The sequence below is a fragment of the Xiphias gladius genome, chromosome 22, assembly GCF_016859285.1.
Source record: "Xiphias gladius isolate SHS-SW01 ecotype Sanya breed wild chromosome 22, ASM1685928v1, whole genome shotgun sequence".
Classification (NCBI taxonomy): domain Eukaryota; kingdom Metazoa; phylum Chordata; class Actinopteri; order Istiophoriformes; family Xiphiidae; genus Xiphias; species Xiphias gladius.
This window is the reverse complement of record NC_053421.1, coordinates 19,184,499-19,204,518: the sequence shown is the minus strand read 5'-3', so window position 1 is coordinate 19,204,518 and position 20,020 is coordinate 19,184,499. Positions and strand designations below refer to the sequence as shown.

The 20,020-nt window shown below is 39.0% G+C and overlaps 2 protein-coding genes across 7 annotated transcripts; both read right to left on the bottom strand.

Annotated features, from left to right (window-relative positions):
- Nucleotides 1–30: 30 nt before the first annotated feature.
- plekhg6 (pleckstrin homology domain containing, family G (with RhoGef domain) member 6) lies at nucleotides 31–11,014 on the bottom strand. The gene is made up of 14 exons (XM_040117405.1): nucleotides 10,880–11,014; nucleotides 9,708–9,842; nucleotides 9,318–9,455; nucleotides 8,560–8,655; nucleotides 8,382–8,432; nucleotides 7,948–8,097; nucleotides 7,124–7,234; nucleotides 5,969–6,118; nucleotides 5,745–5,879; nucleotides 4,607–4,726; nucleotides 4,368–4,500; nucleotides 4,163–4,278; nucleotides 1,895–3,402; nucleotides 31–750 (listed from the first exon to the last, which is right to left on the bottom strand). The coding sequence occupies exons 1-14, from the start codon at nucleotides 11,012–11,014 to the stop codon at nucleotides 570–572; spliced, it is 3,159 nt and encodes a 1,052-aa protein (XP_039973339.1). The 3' UTR covers nucleotides 31–569.
- A 2,849-nt stretch (nucleotides 11,015–13,863) lies between these two features.
- Nucleotides 13,864–20,005, bottom strand: tnfrsf1a (tumor necrosis factor receptor superfamily, member 1a). 6 transcript variants are annotated; one of them, XM_040117589.1, is made up of 10 exons: nucleotides 19,798–20,005; nucleotides 18,412–18,510; nucleotides 18,182–18,290; nucleotides 17,922–18,047; nucleotides 17,664–17,819; nucleotides 17,443–17,521; nucleotides 16,425–16,477; nucleotides 15,798–15,973; nucleotides 15,584–15,707; nucleotides 13,864–15,440 (listed from the first exon to the last, which is right to left on the bottom strand). In XM_040117589.1, exons 2-10 carry the CDS (start codon nucleotides 18,478–18,480, stop codon nucleotides 15,142–15,144), a joined length of 1,191 nt encoding a protein of 396 aa, XP_039973523.1. In that variant the 5' UTR covers nucleotides 18,481–18,510; nucleotides 19,798–20,005; the 3' UTR covers nucleotides 13,864–15,141. The 6 variants fall into 6 exon arrangements, with proteins under 6 accessions (XP_039973523.1, XP_039973521.1, XP_039973525.1 ...); XM_040117587.1 differs by having other exon boundaries at nucleotides 15,584–15,710; nucleotides 19,877–20,003; XM_040117591.1 differs by having other exon boundaries at nucleotides 15,590–15,707; nucleotides 19,798–20,002.
- Nucleotides 20,006–20,020: the final 15 nt, after the last annotated feature.

The following is a 20,020-nucleotide window of genomic DNA, read 5'->3' as shown; positions in this document are numbered from 1 at the left end:
ATATATATATATATGTTGTATACCCGGTTGTTTCAGCTTTAAATGTTTTCAATTGTTCAATGTGAGGATTTGTTTGCATGTATAGTACATGTTGGGACGATGTTTTAAAAATAAAGTGCATTAAAGTTAAATAAATCAGTTTTTTTTTAAATTACATTATATACAATCTGAAGCTCTCCAGTGAGAGAGGAAAATTGTTACTTATATAAATTAAATATACTTTCATTCATAAAAAGTGTTGCGTTATATTACACAAAACACTGACCATATGTATATGTATTATTCTAAAAACAAAAAAAAAAGTACATTACTGTTCATTAATTACAGAATAATTGATCATATATCCAGAGTAAAGACCTGTGTCAATGGCAAACTAGAAGTCTGCTGAGCTGCAGCATCCAATAATGTCTATTCTGTTTTCATAAAAAGCCTACCGTTCTTGTAAGTTTGTACCTCTAAATTTCACATTCATAGACAGAATTTCATTTAATATGACCGTCTGTGATCTCAGATTGTTGATTGGCAGTCCACATTTTGAATTCACTTCAGTGTGTAGTGCGGCTTCAGAGCTACACCTGACTACACTCCCCATCTTCTTGCTCCGAAAATTCGTGAAAATCCAAAAAGGCCAAAGATCGGCCGATGCCCTCCAGAAGCCCTTCATCTCCAGTGTGTAAATGGTCCAAGACTTCATCATCATCAAAGCACCAGCCTGGCCAGTCCACATTTACACCATCTGCAAAGACAACACTGAAGAAAGAGAGGGGTAAAAACTGATTATTCATTAACGTTTACTGTACCCATGGTCTCTCCACTGCTAAATACTGTAATTGTCCAAGACTACTCCTCCTTACAGAGCTGCCACTCTGCCTCAAGATGGATAATACATTTTAATTTTATTATTATAATTATACGGAATAAATACTGTTCCATCTTCCAAAAGGTATAAAATAGCAGCAACACTGTCATGCACAATACAGTAATTAATACATCATGCATGGTGTTCAAGAATACAAAATCATAGACTATCATGAGAACCTTAAATTAACAAATGGCTATTCAAATAATACCCTGACGAATTATATAAATTGTGGACTAACCATAAAAAAGTAATAAGTCATTTAACAAAATATAAAATACATTTTATAACACTCAAAACAGTTTTAGAAAATGTTTTATGAGGTCGAACATGTATTCTGTGTGTTAATTAAGACTTAAGGGTGCATACAGAGCGTTGTGGTTAGAAACATGAAAAACACATTAGGGAAATGTTATGTTTCCATTCTCACAGAACAGTCTGTCCAATATCAGCCTACTTCACACTGAAAACTCATTTCAACAGTATTTCACAGTTTAAAAATAAATTTCCCAATTACTTGAGTCATTTGAGAATACTTCTATTTGGAAAATAAAATGATGTCCCACTCTTCAGTCACATGTCAGTTTCATGAATGACGTGATATTTGCATGTTTTCTCTCATATTGGATGTATTTTCAAAATCATTTTAAAGGTTTTGTTTCAGATGTATCGCTTATTTCATTGTTCTTGTTCTTTGGACCATGACTTGTTTGATGATTAACCTTTTATTAACTGATTAAATTTATTTATTGGGTCACTTTTTAATAAGTGGCTTGAATGGCTCCTGAACTAGACTAATGCCCTCTTGGAAATGTGTTAGTTGGTGTATTTGTGTTAGTATTGTAGTGGAAGTTTGTTGTTTATACTGTATGTCATCTGTTGTGACCTGTCTCAATTGTGTCTCTTTTTACTTTTCATTCTTTTGGTTCTTTGCTGTGCATGGTCAACCAAATCCTTTTTCCATCTATTTCCTAAGCAACATGTTAATTAATCACTCAATTAATAATGCATGACAGTACTTTTTGTCATACTAACCTGTTCATGTTATCATCTTCATCTCCATCTACCAGCTGCTCTTTCCATCCTTTACTCACAGAGAGGGCTCTGTGTCTCATCAGCATCACCTCCTCCTCCCAGTCTGCGTCTCTGTCTCCATCACTGGAAGATGGTGAGGGCGTGGTGGAAAACAAGGGGAAATTGGCCATTTTCACGTTTTGCTCTCTCTTTAATCCTTCTCGCTCCCTCATTCTCTTTTTAGCTCTTTCCAGAAGGCCCTCGAGAGGTGAGGGGTGTCCATTAGGACAACGTCCTGAGATGCGAAAAGGTGTATCTTGTCCTTGGGGTAAAGTGTACATTCTACCGGGGTGCAGACGAAGTCCATGCCCACCTTCAATTATAATGTTAGGAATGGAGGAACTCCTTTGGGTTTTCATTTTGGGCCTTTTGCTACGGGAGTTCAGATCAGGCAGTTCAGACTCAGACAATGCCTGAGGATCTGGAGAGACTCTGTCATGCATGCACCAAAACATGCCTTGGTTCGGCTTCAGGGAGCCCAGCTTGAGCACCCGGTGTGAAGGAACAGAGTTTCTCTTGCTGTTTAGATTGCTGTCTGAGTCAGAGTTGGAGGAAGAGTTGTTTGAAGAAGCCCAAGTCTCTCCTGAGCTCTGGAAGAACTGCTTGTGGGTCTGAGTAGAGGGGCCCTGATGGATGCTAACTGGCCTCCTCTTCTGTAACCCGGGTGACTTCAAATTTTTTGAGTAACCCCAAGCCTCTTGAAATGTCTCCATGTCTCCAGACTGGCTGTAGCTGGAATTTCTCCTGATGTCCTGGTTCACAAATTGGGAATCTCTCCTTGTTGATATTCCTCCTTCTCCTGGTAGTCTTTGGAACTCAGGCCCATCCCTGGACATTGTTGGTTGGTAAGAAAGTTGTAAAAAGCTATCTTCGTTTGTTGGGTAGTCAACATCTGGTAATCCACCTAGTAAAAGAATGTGTGGTCCAGTTGTATTATATCCCAATGGATCTGCAGAAGCACTAGGACTGAAAAGATCCAGATTAGGGGCAGATTGTGCCCTGTGGTTAAATGTCACCCTTCGCTCCTTTGTCATCTGAGTCTCAACTATTTTCTCTTCTTCCTCTGTGTGGTTTCCATCCTGATATCCTCTCACTCCCATTTCTACCCATTCATATCCTTTGACTGCTTGTTGCTGACCAGCAAAGCTCTTACGCACTGTTTTATGATTACTTTTGCTGGAATGGGACTGCCAAAAAGGAAATCTAGTGTTGTTAGTGGTCACATCATCTGCAGGTTGATACTGTCCCTCTGCTTCTTTAGGTGCCAAAATCCCATTTATTGTCTGTGGGATAATAAGTTCCTCAGTAAGTTCATCTACAATAATTTCTACTCCTGATTGTGTAAGAGGTTGTTCTTCTGTCTCTATTTCATCTGTCTTGGCTTCTTTAATAGGTTTGGCCTCAAGCTGGATTTTCCAATTTTCCAGTTGTCTGTTGCGCTCCATCTTTCTCAGGTTTGTCAGTGTTTCCTTACAATGTAACATGGAGATAAAAAATAAAGCGTTCAACAATGAATGTGTTATTTGTAATACTGTTTCATATAACAAGACAAAGAGTCTACAGCCATGCTTGGAGCTTTGTGAAGCTGCACTTAGACACAATAGACCTTTGAGCTAAATGTTAACATTAACATGCTAACATGCTAACATTGACAATGTTAACAGGCTAATGTTAATTCAGTATGTTTACCATGTTCAACAGTTTATTTTAGCTTTTTAGCATGCATATAATTTGCTAATTAGCACTGAACACAAAGTACGGCTGAGGAAAAGTTAGGTGATCACCAAAGTCGTAACAATTCATCCTGAGAGGGACGTGAATATCTGGACTTAAACTTTAAAGTCACCAGAAGTCTTTACGATTCATTCTCTGGGACCCATGAATGTCTGAACCAAATTTTGAGCCAGGTCTATGTAGTAGAGGTAAAAAATTTCACTGCATAATAGTGAAATCTTTGACCTTCTGGTGGCATTAACGGACAATTCGGGGGATCACCAAAGTCAGTAGGATTTACCCTCTTGAGACCATGAATATCTGTACAAAATTCCATAGCAATCCATACAACCGTTGTCAACATTTCATTCTGGACCAAAGTTGACCAACTGGCCAACTGGCCAACCAACCAACAGAACAATGCTGCCATCTCTAAAGCCACACTGCTAGTGTGGCTGAAAGCTAAATTAGACTGCTATCCTTTCTAAAGTTTTGGTCAGAAATATCAGTTTTTACCTTCGCCTGGTGGATGGTGGAGACCCATGTGGAGCAGTTCTCTGAGGTGCTGGCTACAAATATGTAGACATTCATTGCACTCCGAAGTTCACCTACCTCCACGAGAATAAATGAACCTGAGAGAAGAAGAGGAACGATAATGGGATCTATAGTATTTCTGCGCAGAATTCCGACTGTCTTGGCTCTAACAGAAAATGTTACTCACAGCCATCTTTCAGTGCTACGCAAGAAGTTTTGTCCAGGGCCAGAGGAGGTCGAACCACTTTCAGCCGTTCTCCTTTCTTCTGCACTTTGGTCAATAGAAGGACATCTGAGAAAAGTAGAGCCACGACCTCCAGCTGCATCATACCATGTGCAAGGAAACATAAGAAAGTGAAAAAAGGATTTTCGAAAGAGAGATTTAAATGTATAGAACTGTATGTACAGTGCACGGGCTCTGCTCACCTTGCCCTCTTTTCTGTCCCGAATCTTCAAGTTCTCCTCCAGCAGCAGCTTACGTACGACCTCAGGACCCACTCCTCTGATGGGGCATGTTAGGTCGAACTGGCAGATCTCTCGGACATGCTGTCAAGGAAATCCGTCATGAGTAATCACCAGTAGTAATGCATATTAGAGCGGATAACAGTTTATTTTGGCAGAAATCTCTGTTGTTCAGTATTGTTATTATAGCCTGACATCCGAACTCTTACATCTTGTCTTCTCTTGTTTTCATAAAATGGTTTGAATTGTTCACAGACACTGACATAAGTTAAATAATATACCAAAGGAAGTGCGGAACAGAGAAATATGCTTTTGCCTGTTTAAAAGATGACTTAAGCTTGCTGTTTTGTATCATATTTTACTGTAATAAAATACTTTTTTTAGTGTTCCTTTGATTTAGGACAGCTGAAACCCACCAATCAACAGCCGAATGTTCTATTTATTTACATATTATACAGTAAAACATGGTGCTTCTTGAGCTTGTAAATATTTTACTGTATTAGGAAACACCAGTCTTGCGTGTTTTGTAATTTATTGTGTGGTTTCATAGCTGACTTTTTAGCAGCAGAAAACTACAGTACCCAGGTAGTATGAATGATGTCATTATTGATGTACATATTATGCATTACATTACATTTTAAACTATAGATTTTATGTAGTATGTGCCTTTCTGTAGGCATTTTTCACAGTGGAAATTTTTACTTGTCATAACAGGAAAAGCAACACCAGGACCCTGAAACTGAAGCAGCTCCATGGAATTCAGCCATCTTTACTTTTATTATTTACATCTGTGCTTTTCTCACTATGACATGTCAAAATGTCTTCTATTAAAAATGCTTATAGGTTCAATGTTTGATCCACCCCTGTGGAAGGTTTCTTTATGACAGATGCACATTTCATTGATGTAGTAGAGAATATTTGTTTCTGTGATTTGGACTCCAGAATACACACACACACACACACACACACACACACACACACACACACACACACACACACACACACACACACACACACACACACACACACACACACACACACAAATCTAGGCTTAGTTTTTAAAAGTGTCTGCAAAGGAGTTTTCAAGAACAGAATATTTTACCTTGTCAATTTCTTCATTTATTCCCTCAACCTCATATCCCTCCACCCTCTGAGCAGAGATGGAGAGAGCGAGTGCCTCATCTTTTAGCTTCAAGTAGTCATTGATACCCACCAAGAAACTGTTTACACTGGACAACTGGGAGGAAGAGGGATGGTTTAGTGTGTGTCACCGGGAGTTTTGCAGCTCTGTAGAGGAGACAGGTTTAACCAGTATCAGATCCTCACCATGCCTCTGAGTATGTGCTGTACATGAGGGTCCTGGGTGGTTTTGAGCACAGCTTTCAGCAGCAAGGGGTATTTGGTGATCCTCTGATGGGGTTTGGCCTGCATGTCCCCGAGCCGCATCCGCTCACACTGAGGATGAGTCTCCACCCACTGGACAGCACAAAAACACAAGAACATAGCCTCAACTTGGTGCTTTTCAGATGAAATTTTTTTTTATTATTACACAGCGTCTTGAAATTGTGACTAAAATAGAATTGAAAAAATCTGTAATTAATTTAAAAATTTGTGCCAAACAGCATCCTGCAGAAGCCAAAATATGTAGTCATGCAGATTGTTTTGGTTTTACTTTCGAGGTTTGAAAGTAGATTTTGTTTGTGTTTCTTGGAACACTGGAAAATTACATTTGAAAAATATATTCTGAATGTTTCCATTCACCTCCAGTGTAGTGGAGGGGTGGCAGAAGACTCAGTGCCTGATATCTCAAAGCCTTGACATATAAAACCCTATAAACCAAAACTAACACTACCACAGTGGGTAAGCGAGATGTTTTTGCTTTGTGCGATTTGGACGACCAGACCCTTTGACACCCACCGGGTGCCATTTCCTGGTAAAATGTGTCATTAACTTTAAAACAAAAACATATCATCTCCCACTCAGGTTTGACAAGTATGAGGGTATGACATAAGTGAAAAAACAAATGCTGAAAACACACATACTCTGTGGTGTATTGTAGTGGTACCTGGTTCTACACACAAGATAGCGTTGTTAATATTGTAGGGTGCTGTGTTGATATCAAAAAATGTTATGCTGTAAAAGGTTATTCCTGAGTTTGGTTTTCCAGGCTTAGCATATGAAGTTTTTCAGGACTGTGCTGCTTGTCTCGTGCTCACTTTTCCCATACATGTCCTGCACTCAGTTTCATGAACTAGAAATTCTTCAAACCCCTGTTGAGGCTGAATCATCTGGAGAAGATGTTGATTTGACAAGTGGTTGCCCACCAAGACGTGGCTATGACAGGTCACCCACAAGGTTATGAAAACATTGTGTGGGTGAGTATTTTACATTACAACATTTGTTTATGTTTGCGAATTTTCACCCTCACATCAAAGTGTGCTTGCGTTGCATGTGGTCCATATGGATGCTGCGTCACCGTACCTGAACATAAGTGAGGAAATGTGGGTTGCTCTCCATCTGCCTGCGCGTGAAGTCAAGATTGTTTTCCTCCTCCCAGCAGTAATGCTGGTAAGAGAAGAAACGCTCATGGAACTGAGGACAAAAAGAAAAGGATGATTAATGGCAAATGTGAAAAGTACACCATTAAAGCTAAAAGGCCTGCACTTGAAATTTTACCAGTTTTACAAATGAAGATCAGTTTAATTGTCATGAGGAGTACTCAGTCTGTGAAAATTGTCGAATAATGGATGGACTTTATGGAAGTGCAATACTAAAATGGAAGAACCCTATCAGACACAGATTCTTATTCACAACTGAATATATTTTGTATGTCTTCACACATGTTTGGAGGGACTCTTTAACTTTTTTTACAACAGCGCATTATATTTCACATGCACAAATGGGTTTTTGAAAATCTTATCATGCAAAGTAACCAGTAACTACAACTGTCAAATAAATGTGGTGGAATAAAAAGTGTAATACAAAAATGGATATACTCAATTACGCCTACGTAGTACTGTATTGTACCTGAGTAAATGTGCTTGCATCTCATTCATTTGGCAGATGCTTTTGTTCCAAAGTGACATACAAAAAATGCATTCAACTGGAACAAGTCGTAGACATCAAAAACTGGAAGTGCAACTGTCCCAAATAAACAGCTAAAAGCATGTCCAGAGAGATACCGAGCTTAGGCATTTTTTTATTTTTTATTTTTTTAAAGAAACAGTTAGGGTTAAAGGGTATGGATACTTAGTTGGTTTCCTTCGCTGATGGGCAGAAAAACACTCATGAATGTGAGCAGTTACCTGCAGGAAACCAGCCTCTAACCTCATGGGGTCAAAGGGCTCTCCTGTCCTCCGGACTTCTTGTAACATGGGATAAATCACCTCCTGCCAGAACAGCTGGTGTGCACTGAGGATGGAGGGGAGGTTGGAGAAAAGAAGCTCAGGGGTCACCTGTCACAGGAAGGAGTCAAAACAAAAATTAAATATCATAGTGTTAAAGTTAAAGTCCCCTGCTTTATGATATTTTCCACCTTCTCAGTGGAAATGTGTTGTGCGACATTTTCCATTTGTACTTGTCTGTTGTATTCTGTATCAGATTGAGCGGATGTTCTTGATGTTTCAGTGTATGTCGATGGTGTGCAGAACAGTGGAAAATAGGTCTGTAGATTAAGTTTGTTGTGCAGCAGGTTTGTTTGTTTCCAGTCTGGATGAGGCTACGTGCTCTGCAGACTGACCTCCAGGAGAAATCCATGCTGTTGTAGGTTGACAAGAGCTGCAATAACCAACTGTGAGAGGTAAACACAGCTTCGTTAAACATCCTGTGGAAAATCCCTTGTCAGCTCTGACATACATAAACATAAATTTAGCATTTAAATGAAAGACTGTGACAGCAGATAGAGGGTGACATCTTACTTCCTTGATGATAATTAACTTGTTGATGTAGGTGAGTTCAGTGTGGACAAACTCCCACAGCGCCTCCTGTTGATGTCTCTGCATCTTAGACATGGTCTGACCATGAAAACGACAGAGAAGAAAGCGGGGAAAGAGGATGGGAGAGAGATTAGAGATGCTTCAGGAATATGTACAATCTACATACTGAGTGGACATTTTACATTAAGAGCAGGAGGCATTTAAAGGACACGGCAATTGTCTTTATTTTCCTCACTGTCAACAAATTCCATGAAAAGAAAAAAGCCAAAAAAATTAGTTCATATCTCAATACTTTCAGATTTCCTGAGTTTCTCTGTCGCTTTCATTTCCAATCCCCAAAGACATAAATCTTTACAACCGGGTGACGAAAATATACCTTTATTGTCTAGAAATAATAAGTAATTTCCTTAAACAGCTGGGCACATTTAGAAAACATTGCACAAACAAGAGTAAATACTGCATTTTTTTCAGATGAGGATTTGGTGCTCTATTTACGGCAGCAGGACGGTGTTTGTGGTTTTACTCAAAATAAACCAGAGTGCCCATCTTCATTTTAATGTAGGAACAGTGATGTGTTTTTAATAGTTTTTTGACAACAGTGGAGGTCTATGGCACAAAGAAATAAGATGTATCAGGCTTTAGCTACAAAGGTAATGGTTGTTAGTAGAATACATTCATTGTTAAATGTTGGTTTTGGTCTTTCAATGGAATTTTTTTTCACCAAAATTAAGGGTCCGTACTGAATGAGAGTGCACTATATCTGTCCAGTTCTTCTCAAGTGTTGTTCCCTGACTTTCTTCCTTCCATCTCCACTTTAGACAGACTGGCACAGCGTAGGCCTCCAGATCCTGCTTCAATACATCCAGCTGACCTCGCTCCTGCGGGTTGCAAAGAGACAGAAAGATAGAAAGATAGAAAGATAAAGAGCTAAGTAAAAATCTGATGTAATAATGAATCAGAAGTGATCATCAACGGTTGTTGTGAAAAGTTGTGGTCGGTCGTTACAGCAGAGCAGAAGAAATATTGCAGTGGTTGTTTCAGTTGTTTGAGTGGGCAGACATGCTAAAAGCAAGTCTGTATCTGTTTCTGATCATGTCAGCATGTAGTGTGAAGAGCAGGAGACATATCACCTCAGATGCTGGGCTCTTGTCAGACACGCCCTGGCTGAACAGGACCTGTCTCAGTGCTGCTCTGGGTTTGGCTCCTGCAGATGTTCCTTTACTCACTGTTGCAAAGTCAGTCACAACTTTCTGCTTCGTCCGCCTCTGGAAAGTTAGACATTTGTACATTTCAAATATGGCATTTCATGTGGGCGTATTTGAGGATCAAATCATGGCCATTATAAAGATTATATCAACAAACATTCATAAGATAAGTTAAGATAATAAACTGAGCAATGTATGAATCAAGCCTGTGCTTATGTGCATGTTTTTTTTTTTTTTTTACAGATGTCAAAACCAGTATTCAGCAAACATGACAGTGTAACTATTTCCTAATAGTTTTAACACTTTGCCACTGTGTGATGAGTATTGTCCAGGGATAGAAGAAGTATTCATCTCTTTTACTACAGTAAAAGTAGTGATACATTCATAGAAAAGTACTCCAACACTACTCTAAATTTGACTTAAGGTACAAAAGTATTTTCAGCAAAATGTACTTCAAAACCAGTGATGCGTCAATGTGTAAGCAGCATTGATTTTAACTAATTTGTAAAGTGTTTAATGTGCAAAAACCTCAATCTTACAAAGACATTTCTGTCAATAATTGAGTCCTAAAGATCTTATTTTGTACTACAGTGACAACATTTCAACCTAATTTAACATTTTTTGACATATACTCTAGAAATAAAGAAAGGATAAGGCACCAAAATCATGAAAAAGTTGATAAACTTCTATACATGAAACAAGTTGATTTCTGTTGAAAACAGGTTGAAATATTCCCAGTACAATGGTAGATTTTTAAAAACTTTTCATAAGAAAATAAAACTTAAAGAACTAAACTCCAGACTAAAATGGCCTGATAAGAGGGAGATTTTTTTTTTTTCACTGAACAATGCATCATGTTTTAGAGACTCATCATTTGTGAATTTGTGTGAAAAATAATCTGCAAAACATGCAAATATAACTAGTAACAACACATGTCAGACAAATGTAGTGGAGGAAAACTTACAATATTTCCTTTTGAAATCTAGTGGAGTAGGAGTTTATAGTAGCATGAAACGGAAATACTGAAGTAAAGTATCCCAAAACTGTACTTGATTAAATGAACTCAGCTGAAGTCCGTGCTGTCCCATGCCACTTGCCTGATAGCCCAGTGTATTGAACTTTTGTTTGTCTGCCGACCCCTTGTGGTGATGGTTTATCTCTGCCGCCGCTGTCGCCCCATCAACGACATCCGCCTCTCTGCCGTCACTGTCCCTCCGCCCCTCCTCGTCCATAGCGTCGCGCCGCGCCACCGGTCCGTCTTGGAGCGGCGATTCATCTGCCCCGCCGCTGCTTACATGCGGTGCTCTTGAGGAAAGGCTGCAGATAGGCACACGGCGTTACTCTGTGCCAAAATAGGGTGTGTTCGGGCACGGAGGTGAGGAGTGTTTGGCAAGAAACAGGCTTTATGGGACACGCATAGAGACTAGAAGACAGAATGGAGGGACCTTGTGTGCTTTGTTATCATTTTAAAGGGGTTTACTAAGACTTGACTTTTTAGGCCTTAAGCTTTACAAATCCTAGGTAAACAGACAAATACAGGTAGATGGCTGTGTTGTTCCCTCAGCTTTTTTGAACTGAACTTTTTTTGGGGCTTTTTTGGCTTCTGACCTTTCAAAATAAAGCAAAGTCTCCATGTCACAGGGTCCATATGTCTATTGCTTATGAACAGTTCAACCATAAACATTCTATTTCCTTTCAATTAAATTGAATGTTAATTAATGTTTATTTTTATAGGGACAAATATTGCATCAAGCGAAGCCACATACCACAGCATTTATATCCGAAGATATTTATATAGATATTTCTATAGTTTGCATTACTTCTCACTAGATGGGCCTTAAAATACACAAAACTCAACAAGAAAATAAATAAAAGAAACAGCTCAAAAACAAGAGGTCTGAAGAGCTCCAGTCATCCAGTAACTCATGAGAATAAAAAGCAAAGATTGGAGCAAAGTTTAAAAAACATAGACATGATTTTGTGTAGCAGAAATATGTTTTTCTGCTTTGTAATTCTGTCTTCCAACCCCTCACATTAATCTTATGAACTCTTGTGTGGGCACTGATCCCGGATTAGGGAACCACTGGTTCAGGATAAAATTTAGTAAATCAGTTAAGTAAGCACATATATTTATATTACACAAAAGTTGCAAAGAGCTTCACAATAAAAACATTAAATGTCAAAAAGCAGGATGCTAACAAAACTATAAAATATACCAAAAAAAAGTAAATATATTTTTTTTAAAAGCAAGAGAATATAACACTTGACAAGATTTTTTTTTTGAAATTTCAAATAATTGGATGATCTAATAGTAAGAGGTAAACTATTCCAAATATTAGGGGCAAAGAAAACAAGTAACAGAAATTTATGCTAGGTATATTTGCCTTACTGACTATCACATAGACACAGGAAACACCAGGAGTGAGTCAAGTATCCACACTCTCAAAGAAGCAGAAGTCAAAACTTTTGGCTCCCACAGAGGGTGACTGATTGAACATGACACTGATTATTTCACATGGCTGCAGCTCCAGTTACACAACCGTGCAGGCCACAGTATGATTCCAGGACCCATCTGACATTAGTTGCCACAAATCTGACATCACCATTTACCGATTTAGGTTACAGTTGAGAATTTTACTCCATTCTCAGGAAGCTACTACATTCAATGAAATATTTCACAATTTACTGTTGCAGCCATTAGAGAAATGCCAATTTTAAAACTGCTGGGTCAATGCTGTTGCTCAAAAGTAGCAGGACGAATGCAACACAAGTGCAGCGTGGGATTTCTGCTGTGGTATTCGTAATCATATTTATACACTTTGAGAAGTTGTTCTAAGAGCAAAGCCAGGAACGCTGCACTAATCTGCTCATGCTATAATGTCAAACATCACAAGACTGACGTAAGTGCTTTCATCACGTTGTCATACCTGTTTACCATCACTGTCTGTGTCTCACAGTAACACATTACAGATGTCCGAAATACCATTACATTTGATTTGTAACACTTTGGCACGTTTAAAAATTGATAACAGGTCAATAAAAAACAGGTATCCTGACAGTTTTATGGCCTCAGTTAGTCAACAAATCAAATGCCACAGAACAGTCCATAGATCAACACAGAAGGTTTAACATGAAGGTGACTTACTGTGGTGACGACACAAAACGTTCCTTGTTAGTACTGTACTCCTGTACCACCTCAAACTACCAGATATAAGTCTACTTTATAATAAATAAAATGATAAGACTTTACCTGGGCTTGGTTGAATCCATTTTGTTTTACACAGTCATCATTGGTTTCTTTTTGCTTTCTCCTCCTCTTTCTCTTTACCAAGATGGGTCCCTCCCTCTCTTCCTTTCACCTGCACCCCTGCCCTCTGCAACTGGCCCGACGAGAACAACTGGATTCTGCAGCCGACAAATCAGCACTCAGGTCTGGTTAATGTGTAGCAGTTAAAAGTGCTTAGAGGCGGTGAGGTAGAGGCGGTGACTGATTTCTTTGAAGGTGATCTATTGTTGTTTCATGTCAATCAGGCGTATTGATCACCCTGAGCAAACAGGAGGAAATCGTTTTAAGAGGGTAGGAGAGGGCGGAAGAGTTTTCATACACCTAAGAGGCAGTTGTTTATGTTCATTACATAACAGAAGGAGAGGCACTGATATGAAATCAACTGTGAGAATCGGGTATTTGACATCACAGTAAAATGGAGGACAGAGTAGGGCATGCAGGTAAGAAGAAGTGAGTTACGGGGAAGTGGACAAGCCAAAAGAATGTAGCTACAGGAAAGAAAAAAAAAAGATGAATAGCTCAGGTCAGGTCACAAAAAGACAACGATTTGACAGATGAATCTGTAGGAAGGTAGTCATTAAAATGTCATCTATAATGTCATTATAGATGTGATTTAAAGCTTCAGGTTGGAATGTAAAGCTGGTAGTGTGCCTGAAGTTAAATACGGGATTACATCCTCATTTGATATTTGTTTCACAATTACACTTCATCCACACACCTCCGCATGCATTCTCAGCCTGTTAATGGCAGCTGCCTGAGGCATCCAGACAAATTTATGACGCAATTCAGTTACACACAAAAAGATCCATGACACATTTATTTAAACAGTCCAGACATTAACACCTAAAGATCATAACCGATGCTCAATGTTATCACTGATTGTTGACTCAATAAATGTTTGTCTTATAAAGTTTCATACAGTTTCAAAAAGATAGACTGAGATAAGGCGTGTCCTGTTTTGTCCAACAGTAATGAATAATGCTTGTGCGATGAGGCTTAAAAGAATGGTAATGGGGCTGTGAAAAGCTTGTAAAAAGTGGCAGTGGTCTGGTCTACACAATTTAGGAGCAACGAGCATCCTAGCTTTTTTATTGTTCACATCAAATCTTTATCAGACCAGAACTTTTTCAGTCTCTATTTTGAAAGTTTAACCATGAACCACTATTAAAACATTACCAGTTAACTTTACGGTATAGATTAATAGTCATCATTTAATTTTGCACTTCCCTCTGTTGAAAAAGAAAAAAAACAAATGACCAAAAAAAAAAAAAAAAAATGTTTGCAATGTTGTTGACGATGTTTAAACATACTGTAGCTGCAATAGTGACTCTTGACAGAAACAGAATAGCTTAATTGGCTTAAATTACAAACAAATGAGATTTGTAAAATGGTTTGCTGTTCAATAAAGAGTTGATGAAGCCACAAGAAAATACAAAACAGTTCAAGTTACAGTCAGCAACACTCAAATCATGAATAAATGTTGTATAATTGGTTTAATATGAAATCATAAAGACTATAATTCCCCCATATTTCCAAAGACAGGCAGTATAGTGATACTAAATAAACAGTGCATCATAGAGAAGGCTTCTACGGCCTAATTCAGTTGACTTTTTGGGGGGAAATACGTGTATTTGCTTTCTCGCTGAGTTGGATGAGAAGATCAGTACAACTGTCACATTTGAGATTGGTATCGATCTTCTCTTCTAACTCTTGGAAAGAAAGAGAATAAGCCCATTTACAAAAATGTCTGACTATTCCTTAAACATTTTTAAAAATATAGTTAAAAACACACTACATATATTGCTGATAGTTCTTTACAAAGTCTTAAGCACAATTTATCAGTGCAAAATCCTAATTTTTCTAGTCCTCCCTTCCTGAACCTTTGATTGGTTCTTATCAGTAGTTTGACCACCATCTCACCAAATGAAGGGTACGAGAGGTAGAGTGCTCAGTGACACTGGTTTTCTGTGAAATAAAACTGCTGCTTCAGTGGTAGCACCATGTCCTTGCTTTGAGAAAGAGCAATACTTGGTTTCAAAAGCTTTTTCTTCCACTTGGCTCGTGTTTGAAGAATTACTGAATGCCATACTTTGTCTCCAGCTCCTCGGCCGCCTGTCCCAGATGCATGTCTTTCAGTTTGTCTAACAACTCCTGCAACAACGGTGAGTGCAGCATTCTACCTCTTCCTCCTCCACCTGCACGTGACCCTCTCTCAACCCACACCCGCAGCATCTGGTAGTGAGCCTCCCGGCAGGATCGGTGATCCATCTCTGCTTGTTCGATGTCTGTATCCTTCACACCGAGAGTACGCACCAGCTGCTTCACCTGCAGCACAGGAACTAGATCCAGCACTGTGTAGATCAGGTCAGGGACTACAGAAGGGGGTAAGAAGAGCGGAGGGGTGTGTTCAGGGGAAGAGATAAGAGTTAGGAAAATACTTTGCTGTGTGTGTGTGAGCCAACACAAACTGGACCATTGTGCAGGAGCATGTGCTGCTATGCACAGCATGACATACACTCACTGTTGATTTCCAGGGGGACACAGTCAGGCAGGTTGGATGGCTGCTGTTCACTCACAGGGCTTTGGGGAATGGCTTTGACATTGCTGTTTACAAAAGGTTCCTCACTGTAGATCAGGACCTGCTATGAAACACGAGTGGATCAAATTTTATTTGACTTCAGATGTACTCCCAGTAGGAAAAGGAACCACAGACAATTAAATCCCTGTACCTCGCTAGAGTCCGGGGAAACATCAGACGGTTGGGAGGTCGGTTTTAGAAGTTTCTTCTTGGTAAACCATTTTGTGGCCATGTAGGTGATAAGAACCACCAGCACCAACAAAACAAGTGCCACAGCTGCAACTACACCAATTATTTTTATAAGAAGTTCATTTCCTGTGTTATGAACTTTTTTAGGATCCCGGGAGGCACATAGGAAAAAAAGACATGGAGATGGATACATATTAAAAAAGCAATCATTTTTTCAGACCATCTAAACTAGATTTTGTTGTTATAAAACCTAATAATGAAGGCAAATTCAAAAAACAAAAAAAACAAAAACAAAAAAGCAAATTTGGACAAAAAAATGGACAGATGGATTAACCAATTAAAAATGATTAATTCACTTAAGTCATCACAGTACAACTGGAGTTGATTACACCAATTTTGAAACTACTGAATAATACCAGATATTTCATACTTTATACTGCCAGTTATTTTGACACCTTCAGCACCTTTGGCTAAGCAGGCTAGAGGTTGACAACAATAACTATTATAAGGTTACTGTATTCTTATAGTAAACCTATTGTTATTCTGGAAACCACTCTTTCATATGAAAGCATGTGACACAAGTGCTCACCTTTTATAATCCCTGGTGGTGTTGAACAGTGCTGATCGCACTCAGCGGTACAACTGTGGAGAACAGAGGGGATGTTTCACAACATCAAAGAGGAAGTAGCACATCTTAAGAGGAAGTTATTGACACCAAGGCTGAGATGTCTTTTTAATACCAACAAGTTGTTAACATGTTAACATTTACAGCACGGTTTCACAGTAACCACTACACAAGTAATTGGTACTAAGTTAGAGACACACAATGCTTTATCTGTCACAATAACTATTAATGGCTACACTCGTGTGTTTTTGTGAACAACAGTGTAGATATGGATTGTGGTATCTAGCAGTAAATTCTTCTGGGCTCCCCTTCTTCTTCCTCTTTTGTCTTTGACAAACATCTCTGTGTCTTTCCATCTGCACAATTATCATTGAAATTGGGGGTTTGGGGCACTACCCTGATAGAAACCACACGTTACCATGATTACGTTTTCAGTAATGATTCCCAAGATCTCAAAATCTTTCTTAAGTAAGCACTTTCATTTTGTCCAACCAGGAAAAAACTTTAACCAAATTTTGCCCTCTCCTTGTATTAAGCAGTTATGAAAGTGTTTTCTTTTGTAATTGTCAACCGAAACCTGTTTCATATCTACAGCAGTTTGAAATAAATGTCTAATAAAATATCCCTACATATATACCGTAGGACCACAGGAGGTATTTTCGTACATATATTTTAGGGGTACTCCCTCAGTGAACCAGGCAGACAGTATGTTGGCTGGTGAAGCAGGAGCCCAGAAGTCAGTATATTTAACAAATGAGCATTTGTTTACTAAATGTTATAATGTCAGTAACCCAGTTTTAGCTCCTAACTTCTCTCTTCTGTTGCTAACAAATGGAAAGATTGAACAAAGTTGGAAGTGTGCTGCAAGTTTCAATTCGACAAACCAACTTCCCCATCAGTGACTTGAAATAAAACAATCCCAACCAGCGGGATGGGAACAGTGCATTCACCAAAAGCTCACAAACAACAATGGTATACTCACTTCTTGCAGGGTACACACTTGCTGTTGACTCTGTAGTAGTTCTCATTACATACACAAACAGTGTTTTTCTCCGGTGCACCTGTGCACATCAAGAATAATTATATTAACAAAACATTGAGGAAATACTTGATGACCCAAATAGTTTATAAAGAAAAAGCTTTTACATTGACATAACTGAGCATTAGTATAATTAATTAGCATAGTCACACCTTAACACTTACAGTTTTGTTTTTCCTTTTCATCAGGCCCACATTGTGTACATTTGAGACACTCATATGTTTCTGAGTCAATGTGAGATTTGTAATAACCCTCTTTACATTGACAAATAGTGTTTTTGTTTCTTTCACACGGCGATACCTCAAATTCGTGCTTTGATGCTGTGGAAAAGTTGAAAAGAGAGAAAAAAGTGAACGATGCAAACCATTAACTGGTAAATCCCAGAGGTGAAACTGAGTCAGAAAAAGGAAATGTTACTCTACTTTTACAGCGTGTGCAACGCCTGCAGTTGGGGAAGAAGTTCATCTGGTCTGTGAATTGTCCATCAGGGCAGGGTGTGCAGATACTTCTCTGACCTGTAGCATGACACTTTTCTACAAGCTTAAAACCTGAAAACAGTAATGTTCACATTTAAAACATCGTTCAGACTTCGTAGAATTGATCTAGTAGTAGAAGAAGACGGCTGCCTGTGTCATAATTCCAATAATGGGCACGCCACTGTGTGTCATGTGTGTTTTTTTACCTGGAGAGCATTTGTTGCAACAAATTCCCTTTTCAGTGGGATAATCCCCATGTGGACAAATCTGCTCCTCTGAAGGTTGTAACAATGCCAAAGCTGGAATGAACATGTACTGTAAAACGGAATATACAATGAATGTACAGAGAAAATGTTTATCGTCCACCATAAGGCAGTTTTTCATGTTTTCTTGCAATCTCAAAGCATTCAGTGAAGCACTTCAGGTTTTTTCTCACCATGAGGAGCAGTATTGTGCCCACAGAGGATTTTTTATTCCATCTTCCTCTATGCCCAGTTTCTTCCATTATCGTACAGGTTTAACCATCTGATGCCACCTACAAGGTAAACCATCTGTAACATACCTCTGACAGCCAAATAAATATTACACAGTATATTACACTTTTGATGAATGATGGACAGACAGTGTGCTCTGGGCACACACACAACTAAGTAAAACTAACTGTTCAATGCCTTCACAAACTCGTTGTTAATGTCAGACTGAATAAGACTGACGTACGTTACATTCCATTAAATCTTAATTTTATCCAAATGACATTAAATCACCCAGGACCTGATTACCTGAAAGAGTCAACTCACCCAAACTACAAAAGACATGTTTAGTATCTAACCATGCAGTTTTACATGTACCTGTTGAGGCTTTAATACATCCATCTTTGAGATTTCTGCTGCTAATCGAATACAGTAAAGGTCAAGGGAATTTCATTTGTGAAAAGTTACATTTAGAAAAAACAACCTTCTCTCCAAGTTATCAATCAGGATCGTCCGTAGGCCCACACTTTGCTCTCCTTTCGAACAAGGAAATAGACCAGATGAAATGAGATATGAGGTCTGCGGATTAACTTCAGTAACCCTTAGATTGGGGAGGGGGCTGAGGCTTCTTGGGTGGTACTGTCAACACCTAGGCAGCTAAAATTAAACCACCTGCAAGGTCGAATAGAGGTATGTAAGAGACTTTAGTTAAATAACACATTCCTAAACACAAAGTAAAAGTCATCGAATTAGTCTACTACCTCCCTACCTTAAAGTGAGATGTAAAGTTGTTGTTTTTTTTTTTTTTTTTTTTTAAGATTACGTTCTTGTCTGAATTTTCCATTACAACTGAAGGTAAGCAGGTTCATGTAATGGAGTCTCGAAAAAAAAAACAAAAAAAACTACGTATTCGCCACTTCAAGTAATAAGCCTTTTAAGTAATTTTAAAAGGGAGTTGACAAACATTAAAGGGTAAACGAGACACAGTAAACGCAGTGGTTTGTTGTCAGTTTAAAAATCGACTCCCACATATTTCTGCGCCACTCGTTTGGCAGCTTCACCCCACACTTTCGTGTCGCGCTGAAACACCGAGATTAGGCGGAATTACAGTGCCTCCCCAACTTCAAACGCCACCCCGGACACCCGTGCGGATCTTCACAGATAAGGCTGACGAATTCAAGAACTACGTCTTTGCTCCAGATTTTACTCTAATGTTCTCGTCGGAGTGGTTTCGTTTTTGCTTCCCAGTTAACACCCCTCAGCAACCCCAAGTCTGATACGAATCTCCCATTCTCCACAGACTGGTGCGCAGAGGTTGTTTTTTTTTTTTTCTTCTTTTTCCCGTCACTTACCTGGACAACCGCTGTCGGGCCCGAGAGATATCGATTCACTTCGGACCCATAAGTCGACATGAATGTATATCCAATATACCTTTGTTTGTTTTTCTTTTTTCCCCCTTCGTTAAACAGGACGACGGCATCGGTGCCCCTCGCGGCAGAGGAGGCGGACTCAAACGGGAAATAGCTGTGTCACGAGACCGTTTCAAGGAATTGTGAGGCAGAGTTTGGCGAGGCG